This window comes from Chiroxiphia lanceolata, chromosome 3 (genome assembly GCF_009829145.1).
Source record: "Chiroxiphia lanceolata isolate bChiLan1 chromosome 3, bChiLan1.pri, whole genome shotgun sequence".
Lineage (NCBI taxonomy): Eukaryota > Metazoa > Chordata > Aves > Passeriformes > Pipridae > Chiroxiphia > Chiroxiphia lanceolata.
Window position 1 is genome coordinate 116,243,024 of NC_045639.1, and position 20,969 is coordinate 116,263,992.

Consider the following 20,969-nt stretch of genomic DNA (forward strand, 5'->3'; position numbering starts at 1 on the left):
TGGCACCATTCACCTTGTCCCACTGTTCTGTAGCAGTGAGGGCACTGTCACAGCCCATGGAACAGCTGTAGTGGAACCTGGTGATCCCCTAAGCCACCATCCACCCTCTGTTGGAGCTCCCTCTCCTCACCCAGTCAATGGGGCAGCTCACCCCATCAGCCTGCAGTCCACAGCCCCACACTCAGTGCCTCGGGACAAGGCAGAGTGGAGCTGTCGATCTGTAACACAGGAATGGTCACTCTGGAACTGCTTCTGCAGGGCCTGGAGGGGTTGCTGGGCCATGAGCCTGAGGGCCATGGGAATCGAGAGTGAAAAATGCCATTTATTGGTGCTCTGACTGTCTACAGCAGAGTCACACCAAACCCCATTTTCAGGGGAAGCACCCCCAGCCTGCAGTGACCCCAGCTCTGTGCCCATGGTACTGCCAGCCCAGGGTCAGCCCCAGCCCAGTGGCACTCCCACTCCTTCCTCCAGGGATGTGCCATGGGGAAGGGCAGAGTGATGCCCAGGGCAGGAGGACTCTATGCAGGCAGGGGCCAGGAGAGGGTTGAGCATGGATGGAGAAACACATTGCAGGCAGAGCTGCCACACGGCACAGCCAGAGCTGGAGCCAGAGTCGGAGCCACTCCAGGCCTGTCTCAGGGTGCCCTGGCACCATCTTCTCCCCAGTGTGTCCCTGGGGCAGTGGGGGCCGTGGTGATGGTGTCTCCCCAAGGAGAGGGACAGCTGCTGCCAGCACTCTGCCTGTTTCAGCCTGTCCACAGCCACAGGCACCCACTCAAAGGGCTCCCGAGGTGTGGCAGGGTCAGGTAGTGTACAGGTTGGGGACAGGGGTGGGACACGGCTTCTGCCTCACATCCGATTTGCTTTCCAGGAGAGGTAGCAGTTCCAGACGATGGCAACGCACTGGACAACAGCCAGCCTGGGGACAGAGGAGACAGGGTCCACAGCCGCTGGCTCAGGGGACCAGGGGCTGGGGGCCAGAGCCACAACACTACCTGTGCTGCAGGGGCACGAAGTAGAAGTTTGCAATCTGCACGGGTGGCCAGATCTGGGCAGAGAAGGGGAGAGCAGTGAGGGGCCCTGCCAGCGCCTGTGCCCCGTGCCCACCCTTGCCTGGCACTCGGGGACAGGGACAGGGACAGAGACCCGCCAGCACTCACACAGTAGTTGGTCATCAGGGCGTCTGTGTAGTCCTGCAAGAGAAAGGAGGTCTGAGCATGCAGAGGGTCCCATCCCCACTACGGGGCACAGAGCCCCCACAGCCCTGCCCGTGTCTCCCACAGCTGTGCCCACGGGGGTGGCAGGGACAGGGCAGCCACAACCGCCCTGTCCCCACTGTGCCACAGCCAGGGCACACGGGCAGGCAGCTCCTCTCGCCGGTGTGGGCTGTGAGCCCCTATTCAGCCCCGCAACCCCCAGGTCCCTCCCAGGCACCCTGGGGCAGGGACAGAGACGGGCACTGAGCCAGGGTATCCACCCTGGGAGCCCGAGGCGCTGTCCTTCTGTCCTCGAGCTGCAGCCGCGGCCGTGCCGCATCCCTGCCCCACGGCAGCAGGACGAGTCCCTCATCCAGCCTGGCCGTGACTCAGCCAGGAGCCCGGGCTCCTCCTGGCGCTGGCCGGCAGCCCAGGACGGGGCGAGCGGGCACAGGGTGATGGATGCTCTGCTGACGCTTCCTCTGCGTGGGGAAAGGCGGATGCGCCCCAAGCCAGGGGTGAAGGTGCTGCCAGCACCACTGCCCAGGTCCCAGCCCAGCCACCCCTGCCACGGCAGCTGGGACCTACAGCTTGCAGGAATCCCCCACCACGGCGGGATGCTTTGGGGGAGCTGAAGCAAGATCCATGGCACCAGCTGGTCTGGATGCAGCAGGAGTGGATGGACAAGAGGTCGTGGGGTGCTGCCTGTACCCAGGACCTCTCCACATGTGCCTCTGGGGTGCCTTGGAGCACCCCATACTCTGGTTGTGGCTCATGCAGAGCTTCGAGAAAGCAGAGATGACACAATCCTGCCCTGGGATCTGCTCCCTGCACCCCAGGGCAGGATGAGGGGTACGCACTGGCAGCCCAGCAGGCTGGTGCCTGGGGGTGGCACCCCACCGAGGAACAAGCTCTGGGCGATGGCACCCCAGCAGAGCTCCAGCCCAGGGCAGTGGGTCTGGCTGGGCTGGGGCCCTTCACACGCAGCCCTGGCAGCGCTGCACGAGGCTGGTGTTGCCACCCCTGCCAGCCAGGCGACCACCCCAGCGAACCTCGTCCCGCGGCGGGTGGGCACCCGCTCCTCGGTGACTCACTCTGGACACGCTGACTCAGCGCTCGCACCGGTTTCCAACAGTTACTGCCAATGGGAGCCATCTCGGTAATGGCTCTGGAGACCCAGCCAGGAGCAGGGCCGGATGGCACGCAGGAGCCCATGGTATCTGTGCCCGGCACAGGTGGGACCCTGCTGCCACACCACAGGAATGGCTGTGGTGCCAGAACCCAGAAGACTGGCAGCACCGGGCACCTGACGCCCCCAGGGCCCTCAGACCCAGTGCCTGGGTGTGGGAACAGCCACGAATGGGAGCAGCCGCCAGAGCCAGCGCACCAGGAGGAGCTGCCAGGGCCCCCCGATTCCCCAGGGCCCCCCCATCCACCCCAGGGCGGCAGCACATACCTGCTGGATCTTGGACCAGTTATCCTGCACTGACAGCCCGTTCATGGCCCCCGTGATGGCCAGAAAGCAGCCAAGGAAACACGGGGCGAAGCCCCCCTGTGAGAGAGGAGCCGGGGCCAGTGCCAAGGGGTTTGTGGTGCCTGGAGCTGGGCTGGCCACGGGCAGCCCCTGTGACCCTGCCCACCCCAACCCTCCACCACGGTGGGGCTTGGCTCAGCTCAGGCACAGGGGTTCATGGAATGGGATGGAAACTTGCCACAGGAATACGGCTGTACCCATCACCCCATCCTGCTGCTCCAGCCCGATGTGAACCCTTGCTCACATCACACCAACCTGATCCAGAACCATCTTCTTGACAGCCACGACTTTTGTGTTCCCCGGGATGAGCCGATCCAGGATCCTGTACCAGCTGCCCACAACAGGGCCCTGCAGGAGCCAGGAGGTGAGGAGCAGCACCTGCCCTCACCAGCCAAGGGGGCTCCAGAGCTGGTTATATGGGCCCAAGACTACCAGGATGGGCTTGTCCTGCCTCCGACTGGGCTGTGCTGCCGTGCTCCAGGGAACCAGCCCTGCCCACGGCTGCCAGAGCTGGCATCAGGATGTCCCAGCTCACACTGGTGGGCAACATGACCCCACCCCGACGAAAGAGCCCCCGATCCCATCCCATCCTACCGTGCTGGCACTCACCACGAAGCAGAAGCCAATGGCCATCATTTTCAGGGTGCGGGGGCCATGGTGCCCACGCAGCCCCCGCCGCTCCACCAGCTGCTGTGCGATCACATCCCCAGCTCCCATGAGGGCCCCTGCGACCAGCACAGCCCATTCAGGTGGGCAAGACCCCCGCATGCCCTGCCCATGGCTGGGCCCCCTGCCCCAGTGCTGCTGCTGCTGCTCCCTGCCCCGGGATGCCTGAGCCTGCTCTGGCCCCACGGGCTCCATCCTGGCTGCAGCTCCTCACTGCCTGCACTGAGCCCTGCTGAGCACCTCGGGCCTCTCAGGACGCTGCAGCATCTCTGGCCAAAAGGGTGCCCGACTGCATCTCCTCCTGGTGCCCTGGGCATGGGGCTGACCTGTTGTGAAAGACTGATTAACACCCGTCACCCAGGGCCTGTGGTGCCTGGGGCTCTCAGGACAGTCCATCTGGCTGCTGCCTGTGCTCCCCACCATGGCCTCTCCTGAGCCTCTCCCAAACCTCTCCCTGTGCACCAGGCAGGCTCTGCTGACTGTGATTCCTCTCTGGAGAGCCATTCTCTGCCTGTGGCTCTGCCAGCAGCCAGGACAGGCAGGATGTGCTCCCCACTGCCCGGGCTGCCCCAGCCCCTCACTGTGGCCGGCTGCTGGCACGGCTTCCTGGCCCTGTTTCCAGATCAGTGTCCCCGGTGGGATGCTGCCTGGCTGGGCCTCTGGCAGCTCCTGCTCCATTCTACACCCCTGACCCCTTCGACGCAACTTGGCTGGCCCGGTGCTGCCCCCCAGCCCCAGTGCTGCTCCCCCTGGCCCTGGCAGCTCCTGCTCACTCCCCCCGCTCCTCCTGGGACAGTTCCCAGGCAGCTCTTCAGCCCCACTGCTGCTCTGCTCTGAACTTGGAAGCCCTGAGCCCAGCAAGCTCTTGGCCTGGGGAGCACCAGCCTCAGCACTCCTCATCCCAGCAGCCCCTGTCACGGTCAGCTCAGGGCCAGCCCCATCCCAGGGGCTCCATCAGCGGTTCATGGGGGATCAGGGCCCAGCTCCCTCTCCCAACACCATGCCATGTGGCCCCCAGACAGGGCAAGCCCAGGCTCTACAGCCCCATGGAGGCCCCAAACACCTCCTGCTGCCACCTCACAGGCTCCATCTCCCACCCTGGACCAGCCCCAGGGTTTGGGGCGCTGTCCCCCAGCCCAGAGCCCTCTGCTCCCACCCATGATGGCAGGGCAGCCCTGGCAGCCCACGGGCTGCAGCAGCGCAGGGGAGGGGGTGGCAGCAGCAGCAGGATTCCAGCCCAGCACACCAGAGCGCTGGCTGCTCCTGCAGGTAGCATTCCCAGGAGCTGGGTGCAGGGGCACGATGCTCATTGAGAACATGCAGCCGTGGCACTGCCGTTACTCATCCAGTGCCGAAGGCTCCGGGCACGGGGCCCAGCGGTGACAAAGCTGTGCCGGAGGAACAGATCTGTCTCTGCCCGGGCCTGGGGTGCAGTTGGATCCAGTCCCTCACGATAACTTTGGCACCAGTGCTTGCCCAGGGGGAGATGGTTGTGTGGGGCTGGAGCCTGCAGCCAGGTCAAGCCCAGAGCCAGGGTGCCCAGCTGACCCCCAGGTCGTTGCTCCTGCGACCAGAGGATTCTGAATTGGGCCTGAACCTAAGTAGGGCACCGTCTGTATCCCCACAGCATCACCACGGCGGGAGTGCAGGGCTGCTCTCCACAGGCAGGGAGGGACAGCAAGGTCACGGCTGTGGGCACGTGCTGCTGCCTGCTGTGCCCGGGCCCTGCCGGTAGCCTGGCCTGGGGCCCGGGATGCAGGAGGCAAAGCCCTGCCCGACCCCGTGGTCCTCGGACAGCAGCTCAGGCGGTGAGCACGGCTGGATGCAGCAGGCACAGCCAACTGCCAGCAGCTCCCTGGCCTGGCCCCAGCTGGCAGCACCGGAGGCTCCGGGAGCAGCAAGGGAAAGCAGGGCTGGAGGCCGGAATGTATCTGGCTCAGGGCACGGGAGCTGCATGGACCATGGCACAGCCAGAAGAGAGGGGCTAAGCCCAGCCGTGAATGGGGGGGGTCTGAGAGCAGGAACACTCAGCCCCAGCAGTGCTGCTCCAGCCCAGAGGGAACGGCCGTGCCCCCTCAGCTGGGCCTGGGAACCTGCCACAGGCAGGGAGAGCCCAGCCTGAGGGCAGAGCCTCTTCTGGGCCGGGGGAACCACATCCAGCGTCAGCCCAGCACCCACAGAGCAGCCGTGCCCCTCACAGCACAGCCCTGTGCCCCTGGGGGCTGGTGGGGCCTGGAGGGACTGGGGGGCTGTGCTACAGCAAGGCCAGCTCTGACACAAAACAGCAACAGGCAGAACAGGGCTGAAGCCAGCCCAGGGCCACACTGAGCCTGCACAGCAGCAGGCAGGGGCCAGGGGGGAATGGGCAGGGCTGGCCCTGGGCAGCCCTCCCAGCTCCACCCTGGCCTCTCGCCAGGCACCAGGGGATGTGTGGCCAGCAGTGCCCAGCAATAGACTCCATCACATCCCATAAAAATAACAGCAGGAGCAGCGAGGCAGCCTGGCAGGGCCCCAGCAGCTGGGCAGGGGGGCACCCGGGGGCAGCAGGGCCAAGGGCCAGTGGCTGCACCATGAGGGGAGGCCCTGGCTCAGCAGGGCACTCCCTGACCAAGGGGTTATGCTTTCCCAGCTTCCTGGGCTGGTGGCTTGGGAGCAGCAGGACAGGGGGAGCAGCAGGACGAGGGGAAGGCTGTGAGCAGGGGGTGCAGCAGGGAGCACACAGGGACACCCCGCTCCCAGCCAGCAGTGCCACACAGCCCCTGCATGGCCCCGAGAACACCCAGCACAGGCAGGATGGGCTCTCCCACCACCCAGCCACAGTCCCAGCCCCGGGTGGATTGGGGGGGACAAGAAGGGCAGTAGGCAGTGGGGGCAGAGGTGTCTGGTGTTCAGGGCTACGAGTCGCTGGGGCAGCAGAGCTGCCGGCCAGTGTTGGAGCAGATTTATGGCACTTCCCAGCCCTGTAAGCAGCAGCATCGTTAGGGAAATTCAGGGCAGGGCCCTGGGAGCCTCTGCCCAGGCAGCACCTCCGTGCCTTCGCCCGAGTGCTGGCACACACCCGGGGGTGCTGAGACCCTGCAGGGGGCTGCAGCCCACTGAACCGCCAGTGCCACAGCCCAGAGCCCATCCCCTCCCGGGGGAGCAGGACCTCCGAGGCAGCCTCCCCCCGGGGCCTGGGGGTGAGTGGGGCGAGTCCCTGAGCCGCGGAAGACCCTTCTTAGGCCCCCATTACCCCGCCCGGAGCCCGGCGGGGTCCCCGCTCTCCCTCCCGTGTGCCGGGGTGGGCTGCGGGCCAGGGGCTCCCGGCGCGGCCGCCGCAGGGCGCGGGGCCCGTGCCCGTCCCTTACCGGCGGTGAGCGCCTGTGCCGCCCCGGGCCGCCCCAGCAGCCGCCCGCAGCCCCTCCACAGCGCCGCCATGGCCCGCGTGTCGCGCCGCGGTGACGCGAGTCGCGGAGAGATGTCGTGTCGCGACCGGGGGCGTTTATTGGTCAGTATCGGCCCAGCACGGTGGCCAGCAGCGCCATCCGAATGTACATCCCGTTCTCCGCCTGGCGGAAATAGGCGGCGCGCGGGTCCGAGTCCACCTCCACGCTGCGGAGGGACCGCGTCAGCGGGCACTGCCCCGGGACCGCCGAGCCAGCGGAACTCCTGATCCCACCGGGACCCCTGACCCCACCGTGACCCCTGATCCCACCGGGACCCCTCACCCCCCCCCGGGACCCCTGATCCCACCGGAACCTCCGAGCCACCCTGCGACCCCTGATCCCACCGGGACCCCTGATCCCACCGGGACCTCCGAGCCACCCTGGGACCCATCACCCCCCCGGCACCCCGATCCACCGGGACCCCTAACCCTACCGGGACCTCTGATCCCCCGGGACCCCGATCCACCGGGACCCCTGACCCCACCGGGACCCTGACCCCCTCAGGACCCCTCACACCACCGGGATCCCGGATGCCCCCCCCCCCGGGACCCCTGATCCACCTCGATCCCTCACCTCACCGGGATCCCTGACCCACCGCACACCACAGACCCTGTCTCCCTCCAAACCCACCAAGCAACCACAGTCCCCATCACCCTGAGCCCCCCTACCCTGCCCAGCACACTGCAGTCCCCTGGCCCCTGACCCCGCGGCAACACCACAGACCCAGCTCCCCCAGAGCCCTCCACCCCCCAACACCCTGGGAACCCCCACTCCTGCCCAGTATATTAGATAGCCCATTCTCCCAGACACTACCCCTGAGCCCCCCACCCACCCAGTACCCTGCAGCCCCCCTGCCCCTGCTTCCCCCCTCCACCTGATCTCGTTGACACGGGGCAGGGGGTGCATCACCACCATCCTCTCCTTGGCACGGGTCATGATGTGGGGCGTGAGGATGAACTGCCCAAAGCACTGAGAGGGGACACACAGAGCCCTCAGCTAGGGCAGAGGACCCCCCACAGCCCCCGAGGGCAGCAGGACCCGGGGTCCCCTCACTCACGGCCTCGTACTCCTCGGCCCGTTCGAAGCGTTCCTTCTGGATGCGGGTCATGTAGAGCACGTCCGTGTCCGGCAGCGCCTCCTCGATGCTCCCGAACTCCTCCTGGGGTGGCACTGTCAGCAGGGCTGGGGGCACAGGGCTGGGGGGGGCGTGTGGGGCCAGCCCCCCACCCCACTCCTCACCTGCTGGATGCCCCTGGAGGCCACAAAGCTGGTGATGTCGGGGGGCATGCGGAGGCCGGGGGGGGTCACGTAGCGCAGGTTGATGCGGTACAGGGTGAGCAGGCGGGCCAGGGAGTGCACCGTGCGCCCGTGCTTCAGGTCACCCACCATGGTGATCTGGGGAGAGCGGTCAGGTCAGCCCAACCACAGCCCCTCAGGGCCCAGACGGGGTCCCTTGGCCCCCCACCCCCCCTCTCACCGTCATGCCGTTGACGGTGCCCAGCTCCTCGCGGATGGTGAAGATGTCCAGCAGCGCCTGCGTGGGGTGTTCCCCCACCCCATCCCCGGCATTGATCACCGGCTTGCGGCAGTGTCTGGCGGCCAGCTGGGAGCACGGGCAGGGCAGGCAGGGGTGAGGGCAGGCAGGGGTGAGAGCAGGCCCCACCAGCCCCATGGTGGCAGGACCCGAACCCTGCCCAGCTGGGGACCATGTCCCCGCCCCATAGTGCAGGTCACCATCCTCGCCCTCAGGGCAGAGCCCCCGGCGCCTCCAGGACAGGACACGGCTGCCCCAGCCCCCCCAGCCCCTCTCACCTCGACGGCGCCAGGCTGGGGGTGCCGCAGCACCAGCACGTCTGCGTAGCAGCACATGGTCTGCACGGAGTCGGCCAGGGACTCGCCCTTCTGCACCGAGGAGGTGGCCTCGGAGAAGGACAGGACAGCACCGCCCAGCCGGTTCATGGCTGCTGCGAAGGAGCTGCTGGTCCTTGTGCTTGCCTCGTAGAACATGGTCACCATCACCTTCCCCTGCAGGGCCAGGCTGTCACCTCGGGGAGCCCAGGGCACCCCCACCCGGGACAGGGCTCCCTCGGGGCACCTGGGGGCCAGGTGCACGGCTCACCTTGAGGATGTCCACGTTCCGCTCCTTCTGCACCAGCATGCGCAGGGTGTGGGCCACATTGAACAGGTGGGACAGCTGTGGAGACAGGTGGCTCAGGGGGCGCAGGGGCACTAGGGCTTGGCCAGGGCGCAGGGGGCACCGCAGCCCCCATGGCCACCCGGTCCCCGTGCCCACCCGCCCAGGCACCTGGTCCTTGGAGAACTGCTGGACAGAGAGGACGTGCTGCCCGACGAGGGGGTTCAGCAGTGGGGAGGTCTGGAAGTGGGGGGAGCGCTGGGGGGAGGCCTGGCGTGGTAGAGGGCCCAGTGGATAGAAGTGGTTGTCCTGGATTGCCGCCGCATCTGGGGCACCAAGAGCAGCTGGTGAGCCCACAGGGGTGCCCAGGGGAGCCCAACCACTTGCTGTAGGCCTGAGACCCCCACTGTGGGCCCCCAGATCCCCTCTGCACTCACCCAGCTCCGCTGCCTTCCTGCCGGCCTTCTCACGGGCGTCCTCGGCTGGGTGGGAGAGGGGAGCGGTGCCATTAGGGGGTGTGGGAAGCGGCGGCACCCTGGGCCCTGCTGTCCTCCCAGGGTGTTGCTGGCATGGCACAGCCCTCCCGGCACTCGGCAGCACCAGACAAACCACGTCAGGGCTCAGTGCCAGGGTGAAGGCCACCCAAGGACAGGCAGGCCAAGCCCCACATCATGCTGCGCCCCTCTCCCCACGCACCCCGCAATTCCCAGTTGGCCGCCCCCCAATCACACTGGCAAGCGAGGGGTCCCCGAGGTGCTGTGTGTGCCAGGGCGGGAGCGGGGCAGGCGGCACAGCCGTGCCCTGTCCCGTGGTGCCCGGCACCGGGTGTGGGAAGGGGCCCGTGGCGGGCGGCGCGGGCAGCCCGGGGCCCGCACGGCACCTGGGGGAGGGGATGCACTCATGGGCTGCAGTTAGTGCCATTAGTGAGTCCCCCCCCCCCGACATTACCGGTGCCTCGGGCGCCCGGGCGGTGCGCGGCTCCCAGCCTCTGGAACGCTGAACGGGACACAAGGGCCGGCGTCAGCAGGGCTGCCCGTCCGCGGCCCCAGAACCGGCCCCGGGCAGCGCGCCCGCCGCCCCCCGCCACGCCCGCCGTCCCCGCACCGCCCCCCTACCTGGCAGCCCGGGGTCGGAGGCCCGGTGGATGCGGGGCGGGGGGTGGAAGCGCGTGTCGCCCGCGGGGCCGGGCCGGCGGGGGCTGGGGGCTCGTCCACGCAGAGTCTCACCAGCTGCCATGTGCCGGGGCCGCTCGGGGGTCTGCAACGAGAGACCCCGCTGGAGCCAGGATGGACAGGGACCCCTGCCCAGCCCCGTGCATCCCAGTACCTTCACAATGTCCTTGACAGGGGCCACGTGTGGCGGCACCACAGCTCCTGAGGGCCACTTCTTCACATCTTGCCCATAGCCAGGGGCCACCAGCACCTGCATTCATAGGGGTGATGGGGTTCGGGGTGATGGGGTCGGTGCTGGGGGACCCCTTCAGTGCTTGGGGACCCCAACAACACAAGGGAAAACAGACCCAGGGCCTTACCTGCCCGTCGATGTAGGCAACCTCCCCACGCAGGACCACCCTCCGCACCGTCCCCTTCACCTTCATGCCCTCGAAGGGGGTCCAGCGGGCCTTGGAGAAGGCCATGCAGCCAGGGATGATCCACTCGTGCTCCAGGTCCACCTGCCAGGACAGTGGGTCAGAGGCAGCGGGGCCAGGACCAGACCTGGGGCAGGTGGGCAGGGACCCACCTCTACATAGGTGTCCTCCTGTGCCGGCAGCCCAAAGATCTTGCGTGGGTTCTCGTAGAGGCGCTGGACAATGTCCTCCACGCTGAGCCGCCCCTCGGAGACGGCCGTCAGCAGCAGGGGCAGCATCGTCTCCAGCCCAGGGTACCCAGGGGGCGGCTGCTGGCCCTGCTTCTCCTCCAGCGTGTGGGGGGCTGCAGGACAAGGCTGGTCACCAGGGGCTGTCCTCACCCCTTGTCCCCACCCCGCAGCCACCGGGCTCACCGTGGTCTGTGGCGAAGCAGTCGATGGTGTCCATGTTCTCCCAGAGCGCCTCCACATCCCGGCGGGTGCCCAGCGCCGGCCGCACGGCCGCCCGGCCCTCCCCGAGGCGCCCCAGGTCGTCCTGGCTCAGGAAGAGGTGGTGCGGGGCCACCTCGCACGTCACAGGGATCCCCCTCTGCTTGGCTGCCTTGATCAGGAGGATCTGGGGGAGCTGCACTTAGTGGGGGGAACACAAAGGGCCCCACACCCCGACCCTGGAGTCCGCTGTCCCCACTCCCAGCTCACCTCCTCCCTGCGGGCCACGTGGCAGATGTGGACGGGGCGCTGGTACAGCTGGGCCACCATCAGCACGGCGGCCACCGTCTGCCGCTCCGCGTGCGCCACGACGGGCAGGTGCTGCGGCCACTGCTCCAGGTGCTGGGGGAAATGGGGCTGGTGGGCGCCGGCACTGGGAGCGGCTCTGCCCCGTGCCAGCCCCTCCCTGCCCGCCAACCTCCATCCACAGTGACACATCGTCCATCCGCAGGCTGGAGAAGGTGTCGTTCAGGTACATCTTGAGCCCGGCAGCCGCCCCAGCCAGGGGGCCCAGCGCTCCGGCGTTCTCCGAGGAAGCCCCCAGGAAGAGGGCGAAGTCGCAGCGGGCCCCAGCCTCGGCCAGCTGTGGGGTGTGAAGCGGTGGGTACCGTGGCAGGGCCAGTCCCACCCGGGGCAAGCAAGCCCACTGCAGGCAGCAAGCCCACCACGGTTGGTGTGACAGTGACCAGGGAGGGGATGTGAGCGTCAGGCTGGCAGCGGCCCCTCACCTTCTGTGCCAGGGCGAAGGAGGCGGCATCGGTGATGGCAGGGTTGGTGTTGGGCATGGCACACACCATGGTGATGCCCCCGGCCAGGGCGGCTGCCGTGCCCGACGCAAAGTCCTCTTTGTGGGTGCCGCCCGGCTCGCGGAGGTGGACGTGCACATCGATGAGGCCTGGGGAGTGTCAGCCTCAGCACCAGCAGCCCCCGGCCCCAGGGGACATGGCAGCACAGCAGGGAAACATCTCCTCTCCCTGCAGTGCTCACAGATGCGCCCAGCCTGGCTACCAGTGCTGCTCCAGCTCCAAAGGGCCACCTGGGAAGCCCCTGCCCCCCCTGTGGCCCCTGTCCCACCCACCTGGCAGACAGATGAGTTTCTTGGATGTCATGCAGTCCACGTGAATCTTCAGTGGGGGGGCTGCCCCAATCTGTCCCAGTGCCTGCAGAGACAGCAGCTGTGAGGCAGGACCCCAGGCCAGGGTAACAACGGCTGCCCGAGTTGCACCCCAAAAGCAACCCCTGCACGGCGATGGCTGCACACAGTGCCCACCCCACAGCACCCACAACGGGACTTCCACAACCTCCCTTTGCTCTCTTCCCCTGCACACACTCCCTGGGGCCCCCGTGTGTCCCAGCCCACCTCCACGAAGAGCTTTGTGCACTTGATGTCGATGATGAGGGGCACGGAGTAGTCGACGGCCAGGCGCCGGGTGCGGTACCCCTTGGTGACGAAAGAGGAGAGCCGGCGGCCCCCCGAGTTGCGCATCGACAGGTTGATGACCATCTCAAAGTGGTTCTCGGCCAGGTAGTCCAGGATGCTGCGCTGGGTCTCCCGGGCGCCGGCCTCGTTGCCATCAGCCTCCTCGAAGTGCCAGTCCACGGCCTTCACCTGCAGGCAGTGACCCCGTCAGGGCCCCCCACTTCTGCCGGGCGTGCGCCCGGCCCCACCAGCCCCCAGCCCCGACCTTGATGCCGTGCTCGGTGTAGAAGTCGGCGGTGCCAAGGCTGGCGTACAGGTTGTAGCCGAGGGTCTCCAGTCTCCGCACCGTGGGCAGCAGCTCGCTCTTGTACTGCAACGAGATGGGGGCCTGTCAGAGGGCAGGGGGGAAACCCTGACCCCCCACAGCATGGTCCCCCCACATACCTTGTAGCTGCCAATGGTCAGCAGGATGTTTTTCTTGGGGATCTTGAAGCCGGTGCTGAGCATGGCCTTCAGGTATGCCTCACAGCGGTTCTCCCCGAAGCAGGCCACCTCGCCCGTGCTCGTCATCTCCACTCCCAGCACCACGTCAGCGCCCGCCAGGCGTGAGAAGGAGAACTGGGGCACCTGGGGGCAGTGGGGGGCTCAGGGGCTGCCCAGCCCCATACCCCAGCCTTGCCCCCACAGCCCCTGCTCACCTTGACGCCTACAATGCCCGTGCCCGTCATCAGCCCCACGGGCTCCACGTCCTCGCCCATAATCACCTGGCTGGCCAGAGCCACCAGGTCCACCCCCAGGGTCTTGGACACGAAGGGGAAGGAGCGGGAGACACGGACGTTGCACTCGATCACCTTCAGCTGGTCGTCCTGGGGGAGAGGGGACAGAATGAGGCACAGTTGGGGACACAGGGTGTTCTCCCGCCGGCACTCTGTGCCCCAGCATGGCCCCCAGCCCCTGTACCTTGGCAATGAGCTGCAGGTTGAAGGGCCCTGTGACCTGCAGCTCCTGCCCGATGGCGTGGACAATGGCCTTGATGCGCTCCAGGGTCTTGTGGGTGATGTCCTGGGGGGGTGTCACCAGTGTGGCATCGCCTGAGTGCACCCCAGCGTTCTCCACGTGCTCCGAGATGGCGATGGCCACCACAACACCATCACAGGCCACCGCATCCACGTCGATCTCCTGTGAAGGGGAACACGGTCACAGCCTGTCACTGGGGGACAGGGCTCTCAGGGCACCCTGGGGCTGGAGCAGCCCCCTGGATGGACCTTGGCCTCCTGGATGAACTTGGAGATGACAACAGGTTGCTCCTTGGACACGGCCACAGCATTGCTCAGGAACTTCTCCAGGTCGCTGTCCGAGTAGGCCACGTTCATGGCGGCACCGCTCAGCACGTAGGAAGGGCGCACGACGCAGGGGTACCCCACCTTGCAGCAGAAGTACTTGGCCGACTGTGGGAGACAGAACCTCAGGAGGTGCTCTGAGGGCCACCCTGAGCCACCCCACCCCCGTCACCAGGCCCCACCTCCATGTCAGAGAGCTCCTTCCAGAGGGGCTGGCTGATGCCGATGGTGTCAAGTAGGCGGGAGAACTTGAAGCGGTTCTCGGCCGAGTCGATGGCCTCCGGGGACGTGCCCAGGATGCGGCACTGCTGCCGGTGCAGGGCCATGGCGATGTTGTTGGGCAGCTGCCCACCCATCGACAGGATCACGCCCTCAGGGTTCTCCAGCTCGTAGATGTCCATCACCACCTGCGGCACCGCACGGGGCAGGGGGATGGTTCGGACAGGGCCATGGCAGCCCTCACCCAGTCCCACGGTGGGCAGAACCCTCGCCCCACAGCAGGCAGGGCTCCAGCCCCCATACCTCAAAGGAGATCTCATCGAAGTAGAGGCGGTCACACATGTCGTAGTCGGTGCTCACTGTCTCGGGGTTGTAGTTCACCATGATTGTCTTGAAGCCCATCTACTGGGGGTGGGACAAGGTGAGCCCAGGGCCCCCCACCCCTCTCTGGCCACATCCTCTGACCAAGGACACCCACTCCCCGTCCCAGAGGGTGCTGGGGCCCGTCTGACCTTGCGGAGCTCCTGGATGCAGCCGACGGCACACCAGTCAAACTCGACACTGCTTCCGATGCGGTAGACGCCAGAGCCGATGACCATGACGTGGGGCTCGTGGAAGGCCAGGTCATGCTCGGAGCCGTTGTAGGTCAGGTACAGGTAGTTGGTTTGGGCCGGCCACTCCGCCGCCACCGTGTCGATCTGCTTCACCATCGGCAGGATCTTCAGGTCGCGCCGCATCTTCCGCACAGCCAGCTCGGTGCTGAATGGGGCTGGGTGAGCTCCGGGACTGGGACGGGGGGCAGGGCGGGGCCGCCCCCCTCCCCAGCTCACCTGAGCACGGCCAGGGCCACCTGCTTGTCAGAGAAGCCGAGCTGCTTGGCGCGCTGGAGCACGGCGGGGGGCATGGTGCCCTGCTCGCCGCGGTACGACTCCAGCAGCACCGCGTGGTCCGTGATGTTCTTCATCTTGTGCAGGAACCACCGGTCGATCTTGGTCAGCTCGTACAGCCGCTCGATGGAGTACCCGGCCCGCAGCGCCGCCGCCAGCACAAAGATCCGCTTGTCCGTCGGCGTCTCCAGCTCCTGCCAGGCCGGAGGGGTGAGCAGGGCCGGGGAAGGGAGGTGGCCACCTCTCCCCCAGGACTGCACCAGCAGCACATACCCCCCAGACCCCAGTGCTCACCACGTCCGAGGCCGGTTTCACCATGTGGTCAAAGCCCACGCAGTTCTCATCCACCATCCTCAGCGCCTTCTGGAACGCCTCCTCGAAGTTCCTCCCGATGGCCATGACCTCCCCTGCAGAGGGACAGGTGAGCAGACGGACCCCACGCCCACCCCATGCCCGTGGGCGCCGCTGCCCCCCGCGCTCACCCACGCTCTTCATGGAGCTGCCAATCTTGGTGCTGACACGCAGGAACTTGCTGAGGTCCCAGCGCGGGATCTTCACCACGCAGTAGTCCAGGCTGGGCTCGAAGTTGGCTGTGGTGGAGTTGGTGACAGAGTTCCTGGGGAGGGGACGGGGGTCAGCGGCCGGGGCTGTCCCACTGTGGCAGCGCCTCGTCCTGTGTTGTGCCAGCACCTTACCTGAGGACGGGTAGGGGGATGCCCAGGGCCAGCTTGGCAGCCACGTAAGCCAGCGGGTAGCCGGTGGCCTTGCTGGCCAGGGCTGAGCTGCGGGAGAGCCGGGCGTTCACCTCGATGATGTAGTACTGTGGGCAGGGGGTGGGCAGGGTCAGCGGGTGCCGTGGGACACGGCTGAGCCGTCGACACGGCCGGACCCGCTGGATCCCAGAGATGCCACAGCACAGGGAGGCTGGTGTGGCACAGACTCATGGGGCAGAACCCAGAGCACCCCAGGGTAGGGCTGGACAGGGGTTGGGAGTGGGACCCAGGACTTTCAGGGAGCTGCTTGTACCTGCTCCGACTCGGGGTTGAGGGCGAACTGGATGTTGCACTCGCCCACGATGCCCAGGTGCTGCACCACCTTGATGGCCGTGCGCCGCAACATGAAGTACTCGGTGTCATTGAGAGTCTGGCTGGGGGCCACCACAATGGACTCGCCCGTGTGGATCCCCAGCGGGTCCAGGTTCTCCATGTTACACACCTGGCAGTGGGGGGAGGGTCACTGTGAGCTGATGGTTCCCCAGCACCCCACGTGCTGCCCATGGCAGGTCCCTCCCAGCTCCCACCACATCCTCCCCTGCCCAGACAGGGCTGAAACACAAGCCCCTGGGACACCCGATGTGTTCAGCCCACCCAGAGCAGGGGGGTGCAGGGCTCTGGCTCAGGAGGTGCAGCTCCCAGTGGCACACAGGAGCTGTGCCAGCACCTCGGGAGGCACAGGGGAGCTCTCCCTGGGGACAGGGTCCAGCAGGAGCCCCCCACCCCCAGCCTCACGTCCATCCCCTCTCAGTGGCCCGGAGGTCTCCCCCCATCCCATACCGTGACACAGTTGTTGTAGGCGTCCCGCACCACCTCGTACTCAATCTCCTTCCAGCCCTTGAGGGACTTGTCCACCAGCACCTGGGAGGTGTGGGTGAAGGCCTGGCTCACCAGGGCCACCAGCTCCTCCCGGCTGTTGGCGAAGCCGGAGCCCAGTCCCCCGAGAGCGTAGGCAGAGCGCACCAGGACAGGGTACCCCAAACGCTCGGCCGCTGCCTGCGCCTGCAGGGAACAGAGGGGTGACGGTGGGAATGGGAAGAACAGGCCCCTGCCCTGCCCCGCAGCCCCACAACCCACCCCGAACCTGCTCCAGGGAGGTAGCAGCCTCGCTGGGCGCCACGTGCTCCCCGATCTCTTCCATCTTCTCCGCGAAGACCTTGCGATCCTCCGTCATCTCGATGGAGGCGACGGGGGTGCCCAGCACCCGCACGTGGTACTGCTCCAGCACGCCCGCCTTGGTCAGCTCCACCCCGCAGTTCAGGGCCGTCTGCCCCCCGAAGGTGAGCAGCACCCCGTCGGGGCGCTCATTCCGGATCACCTGGGGGGCACAGGGCGGTGGGACAGAAACCATGGTGGGTCTTGTGTCCTCCTCCAGCTGCTACCACGCCTGTGCTGCCCACCAAGTCCCTTCCACTCCCAGCCAGTCCTCCATACACCAGTCCTTCAGCCATCCCCCAGCCCAGCCATCCCTGTACCCCTGAACTGCCCCAGGGTGCTCACCTGTGTGACATACTCAGGGGTGATGGGCAGGAAGTACACCTTGTCTGCCAGCCCCTTGGAGGTCTGCACCGTGGCGATGTTGGGGTTGATCAGCACCGTCTGGATGTTCTCCTCCCTCAGCGCTTTGATGGCCTCATGGGGAACAGAGGGGTCATGGCTGGTGTCCCTGGGCCCCTGCCACCCCAGTGACCCCCACCGCTCCCCGTGCCCTGCGGTGGGTGCTCACCTGTGACCCTGAGTAGTCGAACTCGCCTGCCTGCCCGATGGAGAGGCCGCCGGAGCCCAGGATCAGCACCTTGCGGGGCTGGGCCACGTCTGGGCCTCCTGCCGGCGCCTTGCTGTAGGTCAGCCAGTCCCGCAGGCGCTCCCGCACTGGAGGGACACGGCACGCTGGGGACGGGGCTACAGGGACCCCGGGCACAGCCCTGTCCCACAGCCTCTGCCCCACCGTCCTGCCCATGGCCCTGGCTGCCCCTCATGCTCACACCCACCCGTCCGGGCTCCGCCGTCCCCATTCTGCAGGTCTCGCGCCGCCTCCACGAAGACATCAAAAAGCCCCTCCAGGTCCGTGGGTCCGGCACAGTGCTCGGGGTGAAACTGGACGCTGTGGAGGGGGGTCAGGCAGGGCACAGCCCTGGGCCCCCCTGCACCCCCAGCCATGGCCCCACAACCCCCGGCCCCCCGCTGCGGCCCCGTGCCCACCTGAAGAAGGGCTTGTGCTGGTGGACGAGGCCCTCGTTGGAGCCGTCGTTGGCGTTGGTGAAGAGCGGGGCCCAGCCGGGCGGGAGGCTGCCCGCCTCCACCGCGAAGCCGTGGTTCTGCGCCGTGATGAAGCAGCGCTGGGTGTCCTCGTGCAGGCACGGCTGGTTGTGCCCACGGTTCCCATACCTGGGCAGCGGGACGGGTGTCAGGCGGCCCCGGCAGCCGGGACCCCACGGTGACCCCGGCCCCAGCCTCCCACTCACTTCATCTTGTAGGTGCGGGCACCGAGGGCCAAGGCGAGCAGCTGGTGCCCCAGGCAGATCCCAAAAACCGGCTTGGGCTGGGGTGCGTCCAGCACCCGGCGCAGGCTGGACACCGTCTCCTGGCACAGTTGCGGGTCCCCAGGGCCGTTGCTGATGAACAGCCCATCAAAGTCTGTGCCAAGAGAGCAGTGGGGTCAGAGTGGAGCCCCCCAGCCCCTCAAAGGCAAAGTAGGGCTCCCCAAGGTCCCCACTGGCTCACAGCAGCCCAGCAGTGAAGCACTCTGAGCCCCCAGCCCCCCCAACACCTCAGTAGGGTCACACCAAGATGCTCTGACCCCGCAACACCCGTCCCAGTGGCAGCAACGGCCCCCCCAGTCCACCACAACTTCCCTTGCAGTCACATTAGGGCCCCTCAGTACCACAGCCCAGAGCCCCTCAAGCCAATCCCAGCAAGGCACCCCAGGCCCACGGCCCCCCTCCTGCAGCGTCACACTGAGGGCCCTGAACCCAAAAGCCCCCAGGAAGGATGACACCAAGACTCCTCAGCCCATGGCACAGACCAGGACACAGGTGCCCGCTGCCCCCAGCACCAACCAAGCAGACAGCCCTAGCTCCAGACCCCACTGAGGGGTGGGGCCCCAGGACATCCCTGGCCAGTGTCATCTCACCTGCGGTGTCCAGCGGGTGGTCCCAGGGCACCACGGTGACGGCCGCCCCCAGCTTGCACAGGCACCGCACCTGGTTGTTCTTGAGGCCGCAGTCGAGGGCCGTGATGCGCAACGACCCGCTGGGGTTGAACACGAGTGGCCCCTGCGGGGGGTGGAGGTGGATTGCCCGGTCCCCCCGTGGGGACCAGCCCCCCAGGAGGGGCTCTGCAGCCCCCGCCACCGCCCCCCAGCCCCGCCCAGCCCTCCCCCCCTCGCACCTTCAGCGACACCTCCTGCACCAGGTGCCGCTTGTTGGGGTCCTCAAAGGAGAGGCTCTCCTCGGGGGTCCCGTCCGGCACCAGCTTCCCCAGCAGCGTCCCCTTCTCACGGATCTTCTTCGTCAGCGCCCGGGTATCCACCCCTGCGGGCGGGCTGTGAGACACAACCCCACGGCCCTGGCCCACCCCAGCGGGACCCTGTGCCCCAGTGGGACCCTGCGCCCCAGTGGGACCCTGCGCTCCAGTGGGACCCTGCGCTCCAGTGGGACCCTGCGCCCCAGTGGGACCCTGCGCTCCAGTGGGACCCTGCGCTCCAGTGGGACCCTGCGCTCCAGTGGGACCCTGCGCCCCAGTGGGACCCTGCGCTCCAGTGGGACCCTGCGCCCCAGCAGCATCGTCATCCCCAAATCCCAACACTGGGTTGACCTCCATGGGGGCAAATCCCAACACAGAGACGGGACCAGCTCAGAACTCACAGACCCCCAACCCCCAGCCCACCCTGCAGTCTCCCCAGTCCCACCTTCCAGCCCGGGGATGTTGTGCTCCTTCAGCCACTGGTCCAGGGAGCGGGATGCACTCCAGTGGCTGGGGGTCTCCGAGCACTCGCCCACCACCAGTGCAGCCACGTGGATCTTGCTGGACTCGAACCACTGGGGGAGCAGGGGGTGAGCAGGGCCAGGGGGGCGGTCACCAGCCCAGGAGAAGTCCCAGGAGACACAGACCCCATCCCTGGCCCACAGTATGGGACCAGACCCCCCCAGTGCTGGGCTGCCACTGTTGAGCTGAGCTGGGCTGGGCTGCCACTGACCAGGCTGAGACTTGGTCCAGGGGAGAGCTGCTGACAGCAAGACCCCCATGGTCAGTGTGGGGAGGTCAGCATAGCACGGCCACAACGGGCCTGGACTCTGCCCTGGGACAAGCAGCCTGGAGGCTTGAAGGGGTGGGAGGGGGCTGGGGCCTCGAGCAGGCCCAGCGCTGCCTTGCCCTGGGGGGCTGGGACCCCCACTCTGCAATGGAGCCCTGGTAACGACACACACACAGTCCCACTCCCCAGGTGCTGCAAGGGCACCCCAGTCCCAGCTCTCCCCCTGCCCAGACCCAGTCCTTGGCATGTCAGAGCATCCTGGACTCTGCTGTGGCTCTGGCCACAGGATCAGAGTCAAGCCTCCACCTGCCATGACATGCCACTCGCTGCCCTGCCCTGGCACCCTGTGTCATCCCATCATGGCACTCTGTGCTGTCCTGCCCTGGCACGTCACGCTGTCCTGCCCTGGCACCTTGTGCTGTCCATCCCACTCTGGCACCTCGTGCTGTCCATCCCGCCCTGGCACTCTGTGCTGTCCTGCCCTGGCACCTCGTGCTGTCCATCCTGCCCTGGCACCCAGCACTATCCCGTTCAGCCACCACGACGGGACACGCTGCCCCGGCCCCCCTCGCTCACCCTGCTGAGGCCGAAGGCGTCGGGCTCGTCCCGGGGCACCCCGTAGTTGCCGACCAGCGGGTAGGTGAGCACCAAGATCTGCGCCTTGTAGGAGGGGTCGGTGAGTGCCTCGGGGTACCCCACCATGCCGGTCTGGAACACTGCGCGGGGATCGGGATGGCAGTGATGGGATGTCCCGCCGCGGGGCACTGACCCGGGCCGATCTCGGGGGACCCCGAGTGGAGGGAGTCCCCGGGCCGGGCCGGACCGGACCGGACCCGCCGTTCCCTCCCCTCCCCGCCGCCGGTCTCGGGCCGCCCCCCGGCATCCCGACATCCCGGCCCGGCCCGGCCGGCCGCACTCACCGACTTCCCCGGCGACGGCGGCCCCGGCGGCCCCGAAGGGGTGGCCCCGCAGCACCGACCCGTCCTGCAGCAGCAGCCGGGCCATGGCGGCGCCACGTGCGCTCCGGCGGCCCCGCGGCGG

At 67.5% G+C, this 20,969-nt stretch overlaps 2 protein-coding genes across 8 annotated transcripts; both read right to left on the minus strand.

The window, feature by feature from the left end:
- Window positions 1–302: 302 nt before the first annotated feature.
- MPV17 (mitochondrial inner membrane protein MPV17) lies at window positions 303–6,829 on the minus strand. 3 transcript variants are annotated; one of them, XM_032683225.1, is made up of 7 exons: window positions 6,747–6,829; window positions 3,343–3,458; window positions 2,989–3,081; window positions 2,656–2,751; window positions 1,164–1,196; window positions 999–1,051; window positions 303–922 (listed from the first exon to the last, which is right to left on the minus strand). In XM_032683225.1, the coding sequence occupies exons 1-7, from the start codon at window positions 6,814–6,816 to the stop codon at window positions 853–855; spliced, it is 531 nt and encodes a 176-aa protein (XP_032539116.1). In that variant the 5' UTR covers window positions 6,817–6,829; the 3' UTR covers window positions 303–852. The 3 variants fall into 3 exon arrangements, with proteins under 3 accessions (XP_032539116.1, XP_032539114.1, XP_032539115.1); XM_032683223.1 differs by lacking the exon at window positions 6,747–6,829 and having other exon boundaries at window positions 1,150–1,196; window positions 3,343–4,063; XM_032683224.1 differs by lacking the exon at window positions 6,747–6,829 and having other exon boundaries at window positions 735–922; window positions 3,343–4,030.
- Window positions 6,830–6,864: 35 nt separating this feature from the next.
- On the minus strand, window positions 6,865–20,933 carry CAD (carbamoyl-phosphate synthetase 2, aspartate transcarbamylase, and dihydroorotase). 5 transcript variants are annotated; one of them, XM_032683222.1, is made up of 45 exons: window positions 20,849–20,933; window positions 20,505–20,644; window positions 19,584–19,713; window positions 19,064–19,206; window positions 18,807–18,948; window positions 18,139–18,310; window positions 17,876–18,061; window positions 17,665–17,777; window positions 17,400–17,545; window positions 17,174–17,305; window positions 16,758–16,991; window positions 16,454–16,675; window positions 15,927–16,115; window positions 15,596–15,720; window positions 15,383–15,516; window positions 15,195–15,307; window positions 14,844–15,094; window positions 14,526–14,772; window positions 14,317–14,415; window positions 13,977–14,201; window positions 13,720–13,902; window positions 13,415–13,633; window positions 13,153–13,320; window positions 12,899–13,081; window positions 12,720–12,824; window positions 12,395–12,643; window positions 12,113–12,194; window positions 11,763–11,929; window positions 11,453–11,617; window positions 11,245–11,376; window positions 10,960–11,161; window positions 10,699–10,889; window positions 10,490–10,630; window positions 10,285–10,380; window positions 10,185–10,215; window positions 9,907–9,954; window positions 9,396–9,440; window positions 9,130–9,284; window positions 8,944–9,018; window positions 8,637–8,849; window positions 8,302–8,427; window positions 8,064–8,219; window positions 7,882–7,983; window positions 7,699–7,793; window positions 6,865–6,990 (listed from the first exon to the last, which is right to left on the minus strand). In XM_032683222.1, exons 1-45 carry the CDS (start codon window positions 20,931–20,933, stop codon window positions 6,888–6,890), a joined length of 6,660 nt encoding a protein of 2,219 aa, XP_032539113.1. In that variant the 3' UTR covers window positions 6,865–6,887. The 5 variants fall into 5 exon arrangements, 3 of the variants coding, with proteins under 3 accessions (XP_032539113.1, XP_032539111.1, XP_032539112.1); XM_032683220.1 differs by having other exon boundaries at window positions 10,074–10,215; XM_032683221.1 differs by lacking the exon at window positions 9,907–9,954 and having other exon boundaries at window positions 10,074–10,215.
- Window positions 20,934–20,969: the final 36 nt, after the last annotated feature.